Source organism: Haliaeetus albicilla, chromosome 10 (assembly GCF_947461875.1).
Source record: "Haliaeetus albicilla chromosome 10, bHalAlb1.1, whole genome shotgun sequence".
Taxonomy (NCBI): Eukaryota; Metazoa; Chordata; class Aves; order Accipitriformes; family Accipitridae; genus Haliaeetus; species Haliaeetus albicilla.
This window is the reverse complement of record NC_091492.1, coordinates 32,957,559-32,978,502: the sequence shown is the minus strand read 5'-3', so window position 1 is coordinate 32,978,502 and position 20,944 is coordinate 32,957,559. Positions and strand designations below refer to the sequence as shown.

The window sequence follows — 20,944 nt, the reverse complement described above, 5'->3', positions numbered from 1 at the left end:
TTTTTAAAATTCTGATAAACTTTTTATGCAGCTTGTCATGATACTATACAGAACACTTCAGAAATATTAATACATTTACTTACACAACACTTTCCTGGAACAGAATTTTCTGTAATTTTAAAAGGGTGAACTGCAGCACAGCAAAATTAGTAACTACACTCTCAGAAGCATCTGCTAATACAGATGCCTAATTTAGAAAACCTGTGGCCTGATTTTCTGAAGAATACAGTATTAGTGTAAGTTCTGAGCAAATCTCTTGCTTACGTTAGGGACAGCTATAAAAAAAATATGAAAGCATAACAAAAATCTGCTTTTTTTTTCAAGCATAGCACTAACTCTGTTGCAGGAACAAGAACAGAATATAACTCCTCAGAGTATTACTAAACACCTTTTTATCTTTCTACAATCTTTGCTCCTTCCATGAGGTACAAGTTAACCTGCAAACTTATCCAGCATATCTGGCTATAGCAAGTAAAGATAAAGGAGGGATTCAGAAAATGGAGTCCTGAATGCCAAGGGAAGTTTCCGAGAGGTAACATAAGATGCTTAGAAGCAGATATCCTCTGCCTGTCTTCCTTCTGTAGTTTGCATTTGGCTCATGAGGACAATCTTGTGGTCTTTGAAGGGCTATTAAAAATATGTTCTAGGATGCTGTCATCAACACCAAGTATGAAAAACAGTGACAGCCACAGAGGCTGTTTATACTCAAAAATGCCAAAGTTCCTCTCTGTATAGATTCAGAAGTTAAACGCAGGCTGAGCCTGTTACATCTACACACCTTCCAGCTTCTGTAACAAATGAAGCAGAAGTCCACAGACAATAACCTCCTTCAGTACAAAAACTGGGATTTTTTCCCAGGAAGCTATCCATCCTGTGTACGAAATGAGACAGCAGTCCTGTAGATAACCACCTGTTCCTTAACCCTTGTCATGCCCCGAGATTGCTTCCTCCTCCTTTTCTTCATGAAATAGAATAGAGGAAGGAGGCATTCTGAGAGTGTGCAAGAGCCTCTGTGGCTCCACAGCTTTTGCCCTAGAAACTGGGCCCATGACAGTTAAACTGGGCTTATGACAGTTAAAGAGGAACATACCCAAGAAAATCCATATGCAGCTCTGATATCAGAGATGCAGTGTGCTCCACAAAGACAAGATTCTCAGTATAATGCTGCTGCCACCCTCTCAATTCTGCATTAAGAATAGACTAAACCCGATTTTCAGACTTAGAAGTCTGGCAACTTTGAATAGATTTTTCATGGAATTAGACCAACAGCTATACAGCTTCAAAAATATTTTTATCCCCTTTTTTATGTGCCTTTTTCTAATGCAGGGACATGTTTGCAGGAGTTATCTGCAGTCATGAATCTTACTTAGTAAAAATGAATGCTAGCATTCATACATCATCATCACTTCAGAAAGAAAGATTAAGGAAAACACCATCCATCTTTGCCTCTAACAGTGAAAATCACAGGATTTAACCCAACTAGTGCTGCTCATGGAAATGATTCTAGCTGGCTAGAACTCAGGATTTCTAGCTGGCTTTGTTCTCAGAAACAACTGAGCCACTTCACAGAAACTTTTCTAAATCAGTCAGAAAATATGCAGCATGGAAAACTTCAGCTACAACTGTTACAGCTTGAGAAAGTCCCGTTTTCAAAGGGTGTTATAGTGAAAAGTGTTGAACAGTTAATCTAGATGTGATTTTCTGATATACAGCTATCTGCCACTTTTTAGATAGAAAATTATGATTAAACTGATTTTTTAAACTACCAGATCAGACCAAAAAACCCCTCAATTTTACCGCACTTTCCTGACTTCTTTTTCAATATAACACCAATCCGTCAGGAAATATCACATATGCAATGAGTTAGACCACAGACCTTTCATCTCAAACGGCTTTGAAATGTTGTTTAGTAAACCCACTAGAGTTCGTTTTTCCAATGAAGAAAGATTTCTTCACTAAGTCTTCACATTGTGAGTATACCATATGGTTTGCATTTTCTGTTTCTTCAAAACAGTTTCCCAAAAGCTCACATTGTTTAATTTCATTTTCGGTTAAGTGGAGCTAAAATCTGAAATGTGGTGAGACAAATTCAAAATTACAAGGGGGTGGGAGGGGGGTGTGTCATATTCACCCTGTGCCTACGTAGAGTGCTATTTACTTTTGTGCCATGTTAGTACAGAATTTAAATTTCAATATAAGTCCAAGTATATTTCTTCAAAGATGATTAGAAATTAACAAAATCATAGCCTAGCAACCCACAACTTGCTTTCTAAGAGAGTGGAAGGTTGGATGACATATATTGGAATAACAGCTTTGGATAACCAAACCCACAAAACATAACAGAGGTAACAGAAAAGGGGAGCTTTCCAGCTCCGTCCAGCTACGTCATTTAATGCACAGAAGTACTAACTGGTGTGTTTCATTATTTTTCAAGCTTTGGGGATTTTCAGTTGCATGTCCAACTTCAGTCACATACGCCCAGATTCATCCTACATAACTGAGGCATCTAAAAATGGACCTTACTTGTCCAAGACTTTGATGATGGAAGAATAAAGGCCTTTTTGGAGTCAAAATATCGCATCAGTCTGAATCACCCTCTGGAAGCATTTGTTACTCTTCTATGATCATAGGAACATAGAGCAATTTAGGATCTTAAGTTAGAGTTTGGATCTGTGCAAGTGGGACAGATTTGCTACAGGGCCATGTACTCTTTGAAAAATAAGTCTATAAGGGCTGAATTAATCTCACTTATGCTTACTATGCTGCAATATCAACAACTACGTATAGATAAGTAGTTGTTCTCACCACAGTCAAACATACAGACAACACTTTCAGCTGAAACCCAGAGAGAAAATCAGCTCATTCCAAAGCAGACATGTACATTTGGTCAGATGAATCACCCTCCTGAACACCTAAGACCATTAACTAGATCACCGGTAACAATAACTGTAACAATAATACTGACACCCCAAAATGAAGTGAGTTTTAAGCCCCAACCACCAGTAAGAACTAAAACATTCAAACTCTATAGTCTACTAATGAAAATATTGCCCTTTCTTTCCACCCTCCATCCCTTCTCTTCATATAACTCACCTCTATCAGGTGGAAAGAATACTAACATTCAGGAGTACTCAGCATTAGATGAAGACAGAAACCACTACACGAACTATTATTCAATAAAGCCATCGATGAAATGAACAACTGCTTTGCTGATAAAACTTCAGACAAAACTTCCACCAAAACATCTGAGTTTCACTGCCTCCGGAAGCTGTGCAGGGTTACTGCAAAACACAGGGCAGAATAACTAAAAATTCTGGTTACATATTATTATGTTAGTTTTCACTTCTAAAGAAATAAGTAACCAAGGATAAACATATTTTAAATGCCTCTACTTGTAACAGCAAAATACTCTGGATTAAATGTACTTTAAATTATTTGAACACATGGACTAAGATGAATGGTTTTAACCATCCTCCCATGAAAGATGCTGAAATAGAACTATTTGAACTGCACTTATCATTTATAAACATAGAATAATTAGCAGAAAAAGAAAGAAAAATATCACTTCAACTCTGACAGGCTCTAGCAGTGCCAAATTATATCTGGCATCCTGAACTAGCCCCCCCTCTTCCAGCAAAGGAATATGTAAATGCTGTAAAAGAAGAATCCCTACAAGACTATTGTTTGCCTGTGAATAAGACACTAATGTATTCTTCATCAAATCTGTTTCCCTTCATAGGAAGAGAAATTGCATGGTAAAACAAGGTGGACTGAAGACACTTTACCAAGCAACCATGAATTGTTAGAGATATATATACAGAGCAATATATATGTGGGTTGAAGTCTTGATGAATGAAAAGACTCCTACTGAAATAAGTAGGACCAGGATTTCACTTGCAATACACAGGGCATGACAGAGTGCCCACTGAGCAGAATTTGCTTCATTACAAGAGCTAGAACTTGACCAGCTAACAGCTTATGCCAGTGTCTTGGCAGTTATTCACGTATGGGTTCTAACATTAAAATCTAATATTTAATTTCAGAAAATTCCAGAGTCATAAAATAATGAACTACAAAAAGTCAAGAGAAACTAATAAGCACTGGCAACCCAAGCCTTCAATTTGACATACTCTTATTAAATGATAAACAGAAGACAGTAGGTGCAAGAGCCACGAAGCACAAAAAAGCTCAGAACATTCCTAAAGTTTAAGCGGGTCTGGACCACTGTTAGTTTGATTCAATATACAAAGTTGAGAGATCCATTTCGGGGTCTACATCAGGATCCAAAATTTTATAGGCACTCAGAACTGTAGATTCAACTCCTACTTTACACATCTGTGCTACTGACAGAAGAGGACCCTTTTCCTCTCCACAAACAAAACAAATCAATATACGTACTCTTCAAATAAACTATTTGCATTTTGTGACTTTCCTGAACAATATCGCCTAAGGCATGATTTTTACCTCAAACCAGTTCTGACATTACTGCACTACGTGATCGTGTTTAAATGTCATCTGATAATTCCTATTAAAGTGCCACAGTTTCATCACTACAGCTAATTTAATTCTAAATGAATTTTCAAAACCAAGACTAAAGTTCAATGGAAGCCTGAAGCTTTGAGGACTTGTGAAGCTTTGAGCCTGAAATATAGTGACATCCAACTTTAATCCATGAAATAGCCAAGACAACACCATGAATCTATGGTTCTTTGAATAACTGTATAATGTAATAAAGTAAGACCTTCCAGATGGACATTGCACTATAGGTGTTTCCAGACCAGTGTTTGTCTTTCAAGACCAGTCAGCACCCTCCTTTCATCTCCAGACTGCTCGTGACACTCTGAAGGAAAAAAGAGAATATACTAATTCCATTATGTCACACAGAATTGGAAAAATTCTTTCTACTAGTTTGCTGACGTTCCAAAGCACAACACATTAGCTTATGGAATCAATATAAAAAATATGACTAATGAGCAACTCCAGTGAATTGCTGAGTACCATCATGTGCTACTGATCTTGTATCAGAGTGGTTTTTTTCCCTGGGTAAAAATGAAACAGTAATAATGCACATTATAAATATGTATCTATTACAGATATTGTAAAAAGAGCTTGCAATTTTACCCCAAAGAAGAATATATTTTTCCCACCCACATTATAACAAAAAGGTAATCAAGTGCTATAGTTATTCCCATTTTACAGATGAACAAATTAAATGAGAGGTTACCTAAGCATTCACATTTGCATGTACAGCTGGAGAGATAATTAAAATGGAACCCCACTTACAATTTCTTGCTCTTCCCATTAAAAAAAAAACAACAACCTTTTCTCTCTAAGAGGGAGTGACAAGAGGGCATGCTAAACATAAGTCTATGGGAACAGAGTACCCTATTTCTGAATTCTTTTAATAGATTTCCTTCTGAAATTGTCAATGGGATGATTATGAACAACAGAAGCACAAAGGCATTTAAAACAGTACGAGCTCAATAGCATCTCTCATAAAAGACTGTCCTTTTGAACACCTATAAAAGATGGGAAATATAATGATTAGTCACTATGCCAAATAAAACACAATTTATTATTTTTTAATAGTAAGCTTTGCCATCTAAAAGACTAAGATTCAAAGATATACAATAAAGACATAGCAGAACAGACACAAGAGACCCAGTCAAGAATAATCACAAACTCATGTAATGTCACATCAGCTTTTCCAAGAGGCATGGGCTTTACACTTACATTAGGCATGTGCAGTTCCCTTTGGCTATTAGTGCCAAAGCACGTCACATAGAAATTCACTGAACAAGCATTTTATAGCACAGATGCTGTCTCCAGAAAACGTGGAGCCTTTTCTAGTTGTGCTACCCATACTCTGTATGACAAGTCCAAATCCCAAATTACAGCTGTACACAGAGAAGCATCTTTTCCATCTAAGCAGTTGAATACTGCACACCTGGAGCTGTTAAACACATTATCAAGTTTCAGAGTACCCACCAGAAGAACAAAGCAGGTAAGAAAGAAATCCTAAATTAAACTCCTCATTAAAAAATGCAGAAACATGAGGAACAACAACCTAAAGTTACTAGTAAATATGACAAAAGTGTAATACAAATTGTTCCTCTACAAGTTTTTACATAAATCTGTTGCAAAACTGAAACTCTCCTGAGTTTTCAGGCTAATGCTATTCACAAGCAGGTATCCACCCTCACTAAGGGGCAGCCAATTTCAACCTCCCTTTTCCCTGATGTTCCAATCAGTGAAAATAAACAGGTACTGAGAAGTCAATACTATATTACCTTCTCCACATTAGTTTTTTGTTGTATTTGCTACTCTTTATTTCATGCCCACAGAGTGATAGGTCATTTGATTCTACAAAGCAGAAACAAACATTCTGGCTCTTTCTACAGAGATATGAAATTAAAAAGAAAAAACACCACACCAAGTCATGCAAAATTAATCAGGTTTAAAAGAATAAAGATTGATAAGGCGTAATTACTTTCTCCACCAGCTCATACACACCAACAACCAAGCAAACACTAGAGATGAGTGTATGTAACAAACATGCTATAACAGCCCAGTAAATACAGGCCACTTGTCAGTTAGGTTTCACTGTCTCAAGACAAGTCTAATGGCATTGTACAATGATTGACAGAGTAATTCAGCTGCAGACAACAAGAATTAAAATCATTAATTAAATCAGAAAACAGCTAGGCCTGACTCCATATCCACTGATGGCAACAGGAAGGTTCTACCTGGTTACAATGGGCACTGGAACAGAGGACATTACAGTAGGCCTGCACCCCACCTGTCTAACTCTCTCTCTCCTCTATATACAATACACCACTACTACAGGAACGCATTCTGCCTCCCAGGATCTGCCAAAAAAAACATACTCTAGCAGCTATGTACTTGAACATTTTGTTCAAGCCTGAATCCTTATTTCCATCAACACAACTGAAACCCGTATATGCTCCCCAATATATTTCTGTGCATTTGTCACTCCAGTTCTAGCCTCCAGCTTCCTCAGACATTCCCTTATACAACCTTCATCTTTCCTTAGTGTTTCTCTCCCAAGTTCTCATCTTTCTGCAAACCCACATCCTCACTTTTTCTTCCACACCACCTTCCATTGTCACTCTTCCCCCAATTAGTCTTCGTCCTCCTTACCCAGAAAGTTTGACTCTCCCTCCCACCTGTCCCCAAACTGATTCTTGTCCTTGCCAGTGTTCAGACCATACTTTCCTGCACCATTCTCCTTTTGCCCATTTCACCCCCCACCTCAAGCTCCAGTTTTGTCCTTTCTTTATTCCTATTAGGCAGTTTCCTCTTCCAGAAATCTCCCCTGCAGCTAGGGAAGGGGATGGAGCACAGAGAGCACAAGGATGGACACTGCCCCTACCCACAGCTCTTATGCTTTGCCCAGGTCAGACTTCTGCAGTGAAGATCTGTAATTGCAAGGACATGGCATATGTGCAATGCATAGCAATTTTCATAAAATTCAGCTGTAAGGACACATCAAATCTTTCCTTGTCATAAGCAAATTCATTATTTCAGATGTTGCTAACCTGACATCCCATCAAATCAACCATGGACTGTTTTCTCAACAATCTCACAAGTCTCCTCCTGGCAAGTTCCACTGGGGTATCAGTGCTTCTCAAAGAAGAGGTCAGCAACTATTTTTAAACAAAGGAAAATCCACAGTTCCTCCCCCCCTCCACTAGCTCTGTTCTTGTAAACCACTGAACTCTTGGCTGAAGTTCTGGAAAAGAAAAAGATGTATTCAATCTAAGGCAGATGCTTGGCATGGAATATTTTAGCTGAAACAGTTAATGGTTGGGGAATTTATAAGAAACTAAAACCAATCTCTTTTAATGGCAATCCTAATAAGAAGCAGTGCTACCAGTCCTGTTTGTAATAATAGTGCAACAAAGTTGGGATTTGGGGCATTTTTGGGGGGGGGGGGGGTGATCATGGTGTGTATTTGGTTTGGTATGAGTTCAGGAAAATAGTTTTATCTTAAGCATCAAAAAGTGCATTCTACCTGCATGAGAAAATGGTGATACATTAATGTAAGCCTCACTTCTATTTGTTCAAAATTATACAGAATCAGCAAAATGAAGAAAAACACCCAATACAGAAATCAAAGCTGCGTCATTTACCAAGTGCCTCTCATGTTCTCTAACCTCTCAGTGTTTAATATCCTGCTTTGGATATATAATGTAAGCAACTCCCATAACAATCTCTTTTTTTAGTGTCCCACGAACAAATTAAAGCCATACCACTGCAAGTGCTAGGCTGCAGTACCATAGCTGTTCAAGCTGTCCCTCCCGCACTGGGCCCATCCTCTTTTTTGCTTATACAAGCAGTAAGTTGATCCCAAGGTGATACAAACTTATCTTCTATATAAATAAAAAAAATAAAAAAAAAAAAAAAAAAGTATTTTATGTGCTTTATCTCCCTGAACCAGCTTACAGAGGAATTAGAGGCATGCCAGAGTTGGCGCAAAAAGAGAGTTGGGTTGCTCAGTTTGGGAGAGGGCAGAAACCTGGCAGCATCAATTTACATTGGCTCAAGCTGGTAAGGAACTGCACCCTCAGGCAATACAACTGGTTAGAAAATGGAATTTCACAAGGACAGAAACTAATATTTTGAAATGTACTTTCGTTCTCAATCAGAAGAAAAAAAAATTAAATTGTTATGTAGAGTTAAAATGCTTTTCAAAAGTCATTTGGAATGGCAAATCTTCATACCAGTTACAAAGAGCTGGTTCTTTTTTCTAATATCAAAACAGTATTAAAGAAAAATACTAATGATGTACTCTGCAGAGTATCTATGCTATTATCAGTTTGTATTTGAGTACATTTATTATAAGTCAAAATGATAATTTTATGTGAAATAGTTAACTTCACAAAAAATATTAAATTATCTAAGTAAGTTTTAGATGCAAGCACAATTTTAAAAGTAAATTGTTTTGTAAATTATATCAGTTTCAGAAATATTTTCAGATGAAGAACTGCCCAGCTGAAAAATTTTATCAAGCAGAAAAATACAGCAATTATATAAGTAATACAACATTAGATGTTTTGGTAGATATATTTCAACTTCTATACTCTGTGATTGCATGTTGCAGCTAACGAGCAGAATCTAGCGGACCAAGCCCTCTGTTGCATCAGTATCATGGGATATCAGCTTACCTTTTATTTACTTAAGATTTCCTCTTCATGTACAGAGAAACTGACTTTTAGATGCTCTCAGGAGACCATTAAGTCTTTTTTTTCCATCCAAAAAGCATAAACTTTTTTCAAAGTCTTTTTTCATTATTAAGCAAGCCCCCCCCTTACATTCTTATTTAACTTCAAAGTTTTCATATAAATGTCAAATTCCTAACCACTGTATTGGGGCTTAGTGTTTGCTTCATAGTATTGAAAAGGGCAGTTCACTTACAGTCTCCCCTTGCAGCAGGTTTGTGTTTCCTGATCTTAAAGAGGAACACACAACTAAAAGCACCAAATGCAAAAATTCTGGTAGCAACAGACATTAATGTATTTATTATAAAAATATTAACATTTTCTCGCTATCCTTCTAGAAAATTATAGAAACTTTATAACAATTGTAGAAGAAAATGGAAAATATTATGTGAGAAGAAACAATTAACAAAAAAAGTGTTTAACTTTACACATGACACTTGTAACACTAGCAGATGGCAAGATCAAATTCTTACTGCAGTACATAATAAAAGAAGTGTCCACTTATGGAGACTTGTCTAGCTCTTTACATCGGTCAAGCTGCTAAACTGCACAGTTGTAAGAGAATGCTTTTGATAATGACAGTGGAACTACGATTAGTATGATCAGTGTTATTCGAGCAAAAGAAGTGCCAGAAAAGGTTGTCTCCAAGCAGAAAGTTACTGACCCAAGATGTCAGTGATGCAATAGAAAGACATTAGCACATTTCTTAAGCGTAGTGGCAAAGAACCACTTAGTCAAAATGTACTTCCCTGAAGAAAAGTTCACCTAATTGACCAGTGCTGCAAAGATGCCTGTAATTTTAGTGATGGGGATGACACTTTGTTTATGGAATTCAAGCTAAATAGATTAATATGCTTTAGAACAGGAAAGAAAATAGAAGAGTAGACTCACTGGGTCATTTCACTAGATACAGTTGAAAAGAAAAATGGTGACCTGAGGCTGTGTATTGACCCAAAAAAATGTGAACAAATAGATAAAGAGAGAGTATTTCCATTTGCTAACTAAAACAGACACAGGCACTACTGGACTGAAATTATTTCCAAAGCTAGATGCATCCGCAGGCTTTTACCAGATACCTCTAAGTGAGGAGACTGCAGAAGCTATGAACTTTCAATGCACCATTTGTCCGTCCCTGTTTCAAAGGGGTCACATCTGTCACTAGAGCCTGAGCCAGTCCACAGAACACAAAACAGTACAACTGCTTGAAGAGCTGAACACTGTGAAACTGTTTTGCTAGGGTACTGAGTCTGTAGGAAAGACTGAATAAAATATAAAGGACTCGGGCCTGTAAGAGCAAGTCAGAACAAGAGTTTGAACTAGACAAAAGGAAGTTTTCTAGTCAGAAAGTTAATGCTTATCACTACGAAGAACAGAGCACTCAAATTTCAGCCAAACACCTTAAGTTAACACCTTACAGCACCAGCAAATATTACCTGTATTTGTATCACTGTAGCGTTTAGATACTAAGCAAATAAAAAGGTCCCACTGGACAAAGTGGCCAAATGAGGATGAAGTCTTTCACCAACTAAATGACAATCACAGCAGATAAGAGACAGGTAAAGAAAGAAGGAAATGAAGTGGTATTCCTGACAGCAAAGGCAAGGTCTGATTTGTGCTATGCAGCTTTCCTTTCACCAAATCGGCTTTCTTCTTTGGTATCAAATCTACCTCGTACACAGTAAATGTCTCCTTCAAACTGATGGGAAAGTATTATTTTAAGTCACCCACAATACGTGTTTGCTTTCTCTTACATCCTCAGTTTAGCTTTTTAACATCCATATTAGATGATTTTCAATTACTATCTTTACGCACTTAAGTTCTCTCAACTTGTTGCTATTTTACTTTTACATCTTTTATCATAATATGCTTTTTGTCTCTCTCAAAATAGCTAGGACACATCTAGTGGAGTCTGCCAGATGTGAACTACTGCCAAAATCTCAGTGCGGCAGCACAAACTGGCATGCAGCATATGAGTAAATCAAAGGGTTTACCAAAGCCTTGAATAAAATTGGGATTCAGCACAACAAATCTCTGACACCTCTTCAATGGCGTGATCATACTCTGAAGATTCCAAACTTTCATTTACTTATTTGCCTCTTGACTAACTGCCTCAAACAGGCATGACCCTAACCACAGTTATGAACAACAGCTCAGAGATATTTACTGCAGAGGGGCACGATGTTGAAAACTCTACCCAGGAAAGTTTGTATACCAACACTTCTAGCAAATTTGCCATTATTCATAGTTTCTAGCTATTCCTTACAAGCCACCTTTCCAGTGGTGCTGAACTACTGCTTTATCAGTAGAGTTTAAAAAGAAAAATGCAGTACGAAATCCCAATTCTCAATAAAATCCCCATCCTTTCACCTCAGTGAACCGAGTTTGTCAATACTTACTAATATTTAGCCATTTAAGAAAACATAATGGTGTGCTGTTTATTACTTTGTTTCATACAAATACTTAGTTCCCCTATAACAAACAGTCAAGCATTTAGAAGCATGCTTGAACAGACATTTATATACATATATATACACACACAACTGCTGGGTATTTTACTAGGTAAGTACAGTGTCTAATAAACTTTAAGATCTACTACCAAATATGAAAACAAAGTAAATTAGAATATTAATAGCACTATCTCCATTTTGAAAGTGTTATATCCAAAAGAGATATTAGCCACTTAAAAAACTCCATGCAGATATAATTCAAGATAATGCAAGTCCCTGCTGTGTGCTTAGCTAGCACTAATGCATTGAAATTAAGAAAAAAAAAAATTTAGGAAGTTTTCCATAACACTACAGTATGCCATGCTATGGAACTTTCAAAATAAGAGATTAGAAAAACCTCACTGCTTGAACAATTTAAAATTGGAATGAAACAATATGCAAAATAAAGAGCCTCAATCAATTTCCACATCAATGTAACTAAAACAAGGATGTAGCACATGATTGTAGTACAAAGAAGAGCAGAACCAAAGCAGGTGCTACACCAACCTCTGGATGTACAACTGTGTTTGCATTTGTGTTCCAACACCACTTAAGTACCTAAAATTCTGGTGACTCCATGCACCTTTAATATCTGCTCACATTCAATACTTTCTTGCACATATGTATTTCTTGTGCAAATGAATCAATCCTCTAGCTGTGCATCCTTAAACTCTTTTTTAGGACTGAATAGATTCTGTATTTCCAGTTCCTATGATTCTTGTTCTAGTTCACAGCTAACGTGAAACTGAGGATTCTGAATTACCTATACATTATACAATAAAGTAAATCTGTACACTTATGTTCGCATTTATGCTCTGATTCAAGAAAACAATTAAAAAAAAATTTTTTTTAAATCTTACTTCAAGCTCATTAATACCTCCTATTGGCTATAAAGAGGCTTAAGCACATGCATTAGCACTTTGCTGAAAAGAGGTCATTTCCTGAAAGGAATATGTATACACTTGGGATTTACTTATGTAAATATGGTTTCACACACATACTCTCCACCTAGGGAGCAGGCATCCAATAATTAGTATGTAAAACACGTGCTTGTACCTAAAGGCAAGAGCACTTTTGCACACTGACTTTTTATACATCCTGGTCTGACTAGAGGCTTGGCTTAAATCAAATGCCAAGCTTCTTTCTTGAGATTGAATGAATTAACATTATTGGCCAGATAATAACCACGGCCATAATGGCACGCTGAAGCCTAAGGCAACATTTCAGGAGAATTTTCTTAGAAATTCAGGCCTGATAGGAGATGCTAATGAGTTCAGAGAAGTAAATATAGCTCTTCAAATAGCAAATGACAACTTGTCTATAATAGTAAGTTTCTCAGCACATTTACAAACGTTTTTGCTTGCAAGTTATAAAGTGACTTTCATTTAGTTGGACTTTAGCTCTCAAGAACAATCACTGTCCTAACACGCCAACAAAAAGAGTGCAATATACAAGGGGAGTGCAAATGAAATGCTTGTTAAGGCCTCACAAGGAAACCAAACAAACACCTTATTTAATAAGTTTAATTAACCGGCTCTTTTCTAAATCATACTGAGCCCAGCAATGCTGAGAGGCAAATTCCCTGCTCAGAAGCTCTGCTTTTCTTCCCTGAAGGAAAGTAGTATTTTCTCTTTTATTCTCAAAGAGCACAGCCCAGAAACGCCCAGCAGCTGCTGCTAGCAGTGGCACCACTACTGACTTTTTTACAGCATGGCTGAGTCAACACTGACCCAGGTTCCAGCAGAGAAACGGTTTAACGAGGTTGAGTTGTTTATAACCTCTCACTGTAGCACTTTCTCCCACCCTTAAGAAGCAGCATAACCTGCATGTTTCTCTTATAAAAATATTTTCAGATAGAAAATGCCCATATACCAGTGCCTAACTCAATATATTAAGTCTAATGCAAACGCTTATTGGAGAAGATGTATTTGCGACTGTCAAAGCTGCATGGCAGAACAGACACACTGCCCCAGAAAAATGCCAGACCCTCTTTACAAGTCTTAATCTTGTGCAGTCTCTGAAGGTGAGCACGAGGCGAATATAATTCTCACCTCCAGGCTGCAGCAATCAAAACAGAAACCCATATTTTAGATTCTTCACATCAGCACTTTCAGAGCATGTCGAGTCACTGGGATGCCCATTAATTTTAATGTACTATATTAAAATGACCGGCATTAAGAGGCCATGCAATTTTCTCCCAAGTACTTTGTTTTCCCTACTGATCAGGGTAGGAAAAGTCCCTTTACGAATTGCTACTGATTCCACCCTTGCTTCACTCTTGAGATACTTCTGTATATCTCACAGCTGCCCCTACAATCAGCTACCCTGGGAGAGAGGTTGGCAGGACTGGACCAAATTGAACAGTGAACAATCCTTTATTAGTAATCTTCTGTGTCAGTCAAACAGCACCGCTAATACCAACAGGATAAAAGGCAAAATTATTTTTTTATTCCTAGGGGTGGCAACAACAACAGGAATTGCAGAGAGCTTAACAAGTTTCCATCCGCCCCAATGAGGGAGAAGGATATCGTTTTGGAAAACATCCACAACTGTCATGGTCTGAGCAAGAAAACAAGAAATGTTGAGACATGGCAGTCAACTACTATTCTGCACAGAAACCCGTTTGGATCATGCATGATTTGCATTCCTGAATCACTTTAGAGAAGATTCGCCTTTGTCAAAGGGACTCTGATCACAGAAGTTCAGCAATGAGAAAAAACAGCAGACCATTCAAAGGACCCCTCTGCTAAGACAAACCTGCTCCCCAGCTGTCCCTTTAATCAAGATAACAAGCATCTTGCCCAGTCCAGGTAACAAGGGCTTCCATCCAGTTTCTAGAGCTACCACTGCACAACTCCGATATAATTTGAAGGACTCTGTTCCTAAACACTGTCATTGTACTCCTGGTGCCTCTTAACAGCTTTTGCTGCTCCCCATATTCCGTTCCAAACTGGGGCTAGGACACCCTCTTCCATAGAGAGGATCCCTTTAACACAACGCAATAATTAAGACGCATTTGTAAATATCATCATCGCTGAGGCAGAAAAAAAGGAAACTTTCCCTGTTTCTCATTTTAGTCAAATGCAATCTTGCAAGGTTCCCTACCATTCAAATAAACAGGGGAGAAAAAAAAGGGGGAGGAGGGTGAGAAGCGAAATTTTAAAACAGCAGAGAGGTAGGATTTAACGGAAAAGAAGAGGCAAGGGGAAAAGAAGGAGGAAGGAGTAATTTAGTCCACACGCCGCTACGGTGGAAAACAAGACGCTTGCTCACGAAGGAGTTCAAGTCGCTGCCCGACTAGCTGCGAACCAGCCCTGCACAGCCTGTACGCGATCAACTGGTGACTCCACTCCTGGCCCCAGCAGAGCACCAGCCGGCTCACCCCCACCGCCCCGCGCAGCCCCGGCAGCGCCCGGCGACAAGTGCCTCCCCGCTTACCTCCGCAGAGCAGGGCTCCCAGGAGCAGGCTGACAGCCGGGCAACGGGGCCCGCCGCCGCGGGCAGCCCCCGCCATGCCGAAGAGACGGGGGACACGTCCCGGGCGCGGCTCCGGGGGGCTCCGCCGACGCCGCTAGCTCTCCCCGCCCGCCGCCCGCTGCGGACGCGCCATCGCCGAGCTTCGCGGGCACACCTCGCTCCGGAGCGCCGCTCAGCCCCGCGGCGGGCTCCTGCCCATGCCGGCTCCGCTCCTTCCCTCTCCTCCGCGCCCTGCCCTAGCGCCGGCGAGGGCGGGCCGGGGGGGCAGCGCCCATGGCAGGCTGAGGCTGACGGGCGCCCCGGCACCGCCGCGCTCCCCGGGCAAAACTTTTCAAGCGGGCGAGCAGAGGGCGGGGAAGGTCCGGGAGCCGGGGGAGGGGGGAAGCCGGCGGGGCTGGCTCGTCCCCCGGCCGCTGAGGCGGCTCGCTCCTCCGCTAAACCCGAGCGCCCTCCGCTGCGGCTCCAGGCGGCTCCGCTTCCCGTGCCTTTATCTCGGGGCCGCCGGCAGACGCGCGCACACACACTTTTCCCTCAGAGGGGGGAGGGAGGGGGGGACCGTTGGGCTCGAGCCGGCGGCCGTTGGCGCTCGCGGCGGGGAAGGGGGGGAGGGGGGGGGGCGGGGGGAGGGGGGGGAGCCCTACCTACGGCTGCCCCCAGCGCGAGGCGGGAGGCGCTGAGGGGACGGAGACCCTCGGGCGGCGGCTGAGGGGAGGGATGCCCGGCACCGAGGAGGCGGGGGGGGCGGTGGTCAGGAGAGCAGGACCCGGTGTCGGTTCCCTGGTGCTGACCCCCCCCGCGGGAGGAGGCTGACGAGGTGAGACGGGCGCCCAGAGCGCCGGGGCTGCGAAGGGAGGAGGAAGGGCTTTTGCCAAGGCGACATGGCAGGAGAGGGGGGAGTCCTGCCGTGGGGTGCGAGGTGGCCGGTTTGGGGGCCGAGGGCGGAGATCAGGAGAGGGGCGCGGGAACGAAGAGAGAGCTGGCCCTAGGGAGCCGGGAAATTCCTCCCTGACACGAGGGACCATCACTGACCTCACCGCCCCGTTTCTGCACTCCTGCTTTCTCAAGTCCTGCTGTAAAGCAGCATATATTAAAAGTAGAAATCCAAAAGGAAAGAGCCTTACCAAAATACAAGACTTTATTGCACACGTACGCTTCCCTGCAGAGAGAGGGAAGCCCACTGCAAACCCTAAAATGAAAAAAACAGCTTGACCCACCTGTATTTCATCCAGCTCCAGCCCTGTCATTACCTCCTCATCCTCTTGTTTTTTTCTTTTCCTTTCACACACTTCTTCAATTCCATCTTCTAAACATAACTCACAGGCCATATTTTTATTCCTATTAATTTAATTTCATGCTCTCACCTGGGTATCCTGGATAACTTCAGCTGGCATCTCTTCCTCATTCTTGTAGCAAAAAATGTAAACGTTTGTGGCCCAACAGTAAACATACTTTTAATAATCTTTGCTACAGCTGTGGCATACAACAAGCAAGGTGTAGTTTTGTAAGAAGTATTGAGTATTTGAAGTATTTTAGTGTAAGAAGTACTGAGTGCAGAAATCACCTAAGCAGGTAGCCTCCCTCACTCACTCTATGACAAAGCAATGCCTTAAAACAGTGACTTCTTTTACAGCCTGCTGCTTTTATCCTGAGAAATTAGGCTCTGATCTTTCAGGCAAATACTCACAGCCAGTTCTCTATGTCTGGCTAATCAACCAAAATTGGTGGGGTTCTCTCCATCTGTGGTCAGTTACTGAAACAGGTGTCAAAGTTTATCATTAGATAGTACCCTAAATAAAATGAGTAAAATATATTCTGGCTGATTCTAAAAAGCCTATTGTTTGTGCAAGATGTTGTTCCTGGTTTGATAAGCCAAGTCAAGAAAGAGTACCTTAACATAGAGATTTCTGATGAGGAACTGCTGAGAACTTTGTCAGGACTATGCTTTATGCGGTCATGGTTTACATGATTTTATTGTCAGTAAAGCTGATTCAAATGTGGAAAAAGCAGAAAGAGGATATTGCACAATTTTAACACAGGTTTTTTTTCCTCACAAGAACTTAAAGAAGCATTTCCCAGTGAAAAACTTGTGCAAAAAAAGTGTAACAACTTTAGTCTCTTCTGCTTGATTGTAAATTCTGCTAGACACTGCAAATACTTGTTAGATGAGTTTAAGTATAAGAATCCAGCAGTCGACAGTAAAACACAGCAGCTAACAAACATTTATGTCCTGCACTTGAATTTGTAGATAATGCATGCATACAATCCATCTGATTTGTAAAAGAAAGCAGATACAGTGAAGACAAACGCAATTTTTTTCCAAGGCAACATTTACTAAGGGACCAAAACCCAATCCTATCATCATTCATAAGCTACCAACACTTGTCTTCTTTGAATTGTGAAGAAAATTTCAATATGATGTAAATTAGATGGAACACGAGATTATTTGGAAATACTGACAGGTAGGATGTGTCATATTTATGAAATCCTAACTGGAGTGTCTATGTTATTTCCATAACATGCTCTGAAGAATGTTTTGGAAGTTGCACATAGAACCCGTTGGCATAGACTCATGGATACAAAGTAGAAGTCATATAACAAGGTGATAAATATGGTACAGAAGTCTAGACAGAATAGGTTTTGCTACAGCTATTCTTATTCCTTTGAAATTTGATTTCTTGTTGTTGCAGGTAGACTATTTCAGTACCAGAATGTTCAATAAAAGCTATACCTAAGATGATTTGTTCAGGCTAGCATTTGCAAAGGAAACCAAAGGAGTTAAATACACAAATCAGACTAAAATTCAAACAACCTCACTTAATTTCTTTCTTAATACATTTATAATGAAAATATGGGTTGCTGTGAACAATTTATAACAACAGAACAATTAACACCAATCACAAAAACAAGAGAAGGGGTGCATCCGCAGGCACGGGAGAGTATATATGGAGTCCTGAAACAGGAAACCGTAACATTGAGATAAAAAAAATATGGAAAATGTCATTACTTAACCTTTGATACAGTCCAAATTACATCTCTAAACATGTAAACAAAGGCATTCTCTAGATGTTAAATTATATGTAACCCTGAATCTGTTTGGATTTTTGTGATGTTTATTGCTGCAGAGTGCATTTGTGTGTTTAAAGTCAGATTCCCACATTTTATTCATGTTGATTATTATGCTACTCCTCAGATTATCTTGTTGAAGTCAAGTAGGTTAGTTCGCAGGAACTGTATAACATGAATGGATATTAATTTAGTCCTAAGAGTTCAATTCTGTTCTCACTGAAGTTTATGGAAATTTTATCCCCAAGTCCAGGTCTTACCTTATCAAAGGGTTACTCAAGTGAGTAAGGAGAATTGGTTAGGTATTTTCATTTCTGGAGATTTTTACCACTAGCTTAGCCCTAGACTTCAGCACATCCTAATAATGATGTGTCAAGGTATTTGTCTTGAATATACAGAATGAATAGTATGAACTTAATTTTTAATAGTATGTAACTTAATTTTATATAGATTTTGTCACTTTTTTTTTTTTGTTTTCTACTTGTAGTAAACATTTCATCAACAGATACTTTTAATGGAATTACACAAATTTATTTCTCTGAAGGAACCTCAGGAGTCTAAGTTTTGAAGTCTTTATGGGCTCTTGTGACTTGTAATAGGCAAACCTGAAATTTTCAGTCTTACATGTAGCATATTCCCTGCAGTAAGTAAGTGTAAGGAAATAAGGAACATGCTCAGAAACAAATAGAGCAACAGAGGGCCAAAGCTGACTTCTTAGGGTCAGTCAGTCTCCTAAAATTTTCAAAAGTACCATACAGTGTACATTAGGCTGAAAATGCAACCTTCGTTGAGGTCTCTTACAATGGCCTCTTTATATTTTGCCAGCTGCAATGTTGAAGTCACATGCCAATTCACTGACCCAATGCTAAAAAATGAAAGCAGAAGAGAAATCCATCAAATCAAAGCCCATACTGCCATGTGCAGATAGCAATTGATAGTAGAACTCTCCAATCTGTATGGAGGCATTGAGGTGTTTTGTACAATTTGTATTTTGTCAACGCACCTATTGCATCCATGCAGAAGTTCTGTATGGTGAATATATCTCATCAACATTTCTCAGTGAAAACATGATAATACACTTTGAGGAGTAACATATTGTGTAGGTGACTGAGTGTTACAATAAGTACTTACAACTATTCAAATTGCTATTTTTTGTTAGAGAATGGAAAAGCTATAAAGTTGTCTTATAATGAGGATGGGAATATATAACATTCATCACAAAATGGAAAACAGTTGAAGTACAAGATTTTACAAATTTTTTTCTTAATGTGAAAATGTGTTTTTTAAGGCAAAAAAATGACCAAATTTTGTGCTATGTAGACTTTCAATAAAAAAAGAAAATAAAAAACCTGTCAACCAACCCTAAGACTGGACTGAAAGCAAAAGTGTGTCAGAAGGAATAATCTGATAGAACTTTAGAAAACAGGTGTTGGGGTTGTGATGTTGCCAGCATTTTAGTACTCATTACATAAGTGAGTATAATAGACATTGCAGCCCGTAATCTTGATTTTAATCATTCTGTAATGAAAACTAATCTTTGACCACTACTCTGTAATTTAGCCAAAAACATAGATTGTCCTTGATACATGTGAGTGGTTTTGGATGTGATCATTTAGCACTGACTATGTCTACTACTTGAAGGCCCATTTAACTTGTTCTGTTTTAGCTTGCCTTGTATTGTTATCCTTGGTGCTATATCATACAAATGACTCTGTCTTTTAGTGTGACCTTAAACAAGTCACCCACACTATCCCTCAGTGTCCTTATATGTATAATGGGATAATGACACCAAATAGTTTCATCAAGTGCATGAACACATAGAGAAAAAAAAGCTACATATATATTCTACCATTCTTTAAAAATAATAGGACTAGGTGAACAAATAGCTTTCTCATTTAACGTATGCCTCTTTGCTCACTTACTTGTAATTATTCAGAATTATACTTTTCTTAACTCATTTTTTTTTAAATATAGAATTTTAAATCCTTGGAATGTGATCATGGCCACTTCACTGCAAGTATCCATACCAAAATGGCATTCTGTATTGTTCCACGTATACAAGATTCCAACAGAAGGAAAGGGAGAGTGGTGCACCCCAAATTCTGCCCGAGACCTGAAGTCACATAAAGGAATAGAGTGAAAAAGTGTTCAGCATTCAGTTTTATCCCATCCTTGTACCTTGGTGCATTATCATCTCTCTCCTGTCTTCTATGCTTTGTTTTGCAGTTAGGAGTATTGCCATTTAAAGTGATTTTATTATACTTCAGTGTCAGCATCTATCCTTGAAATAGATATAACTTGTATCTCTTACAGTTATTCATTTGTGCTGCATGCAGACAGCATGGCATGGGTTTATATTCAGTACATCTGAAATGTATTTTTCTACCATAGTGCCTGGCATTGTCATCTTTTTGGTTGACAAATGTTTTTAACAAGGACTTAGGATCACAAGATACCACTATTTGCAAAAGGAACGAGCTCACCTAGTCACTGTGATCTTTCCTAGTTATTATACTCATGACTGTAAGCAATGTACACAATATGTATCTATGGCATGGATCAAAAATTTGGGGCGCCATGGGTGCATACCCTTCAGTTTTACATCTGAAGATATGGGGGTTCTGACCAGAAGACCACTCCTCAAAATACAACTGAGTATATAAAAAACCAGTAGAT

At 39.4% G+C, this 20,944-nt stretch overlaps 1 protein-coding gene across 2 annotated transcripts in view; it reads right to left on the bottom strand.

Moving 5' to 3' along the window:
• The window catches only part of TMEM132C (transmembrane protein 132C), a 224,086-nt gene extending 208,380 nt beyond the window's left edge, over window positions 1–15,706 (bottom strand). The window contains exon 1 of one of the 2 annotated variants that reach the window (XM_069794887.1): window positions 15,167–15,706. In XM_069794887.1, coding sequence (XP_069650988.1) covers window positions 15,167–15,242 — 76 coding nt within the window. In that variant the 5' untranslated portion in view covers window positions 15,243–15,706. The remainder of the gene's footprint in view (window positions 1–15,166) is intronic. The other variant, XM_069794889.1, reaches the window with a different exon arrangement.
• Between the last annotated feature and the right edge of the window lie 5,238 nt (window positions 15,707–20,944).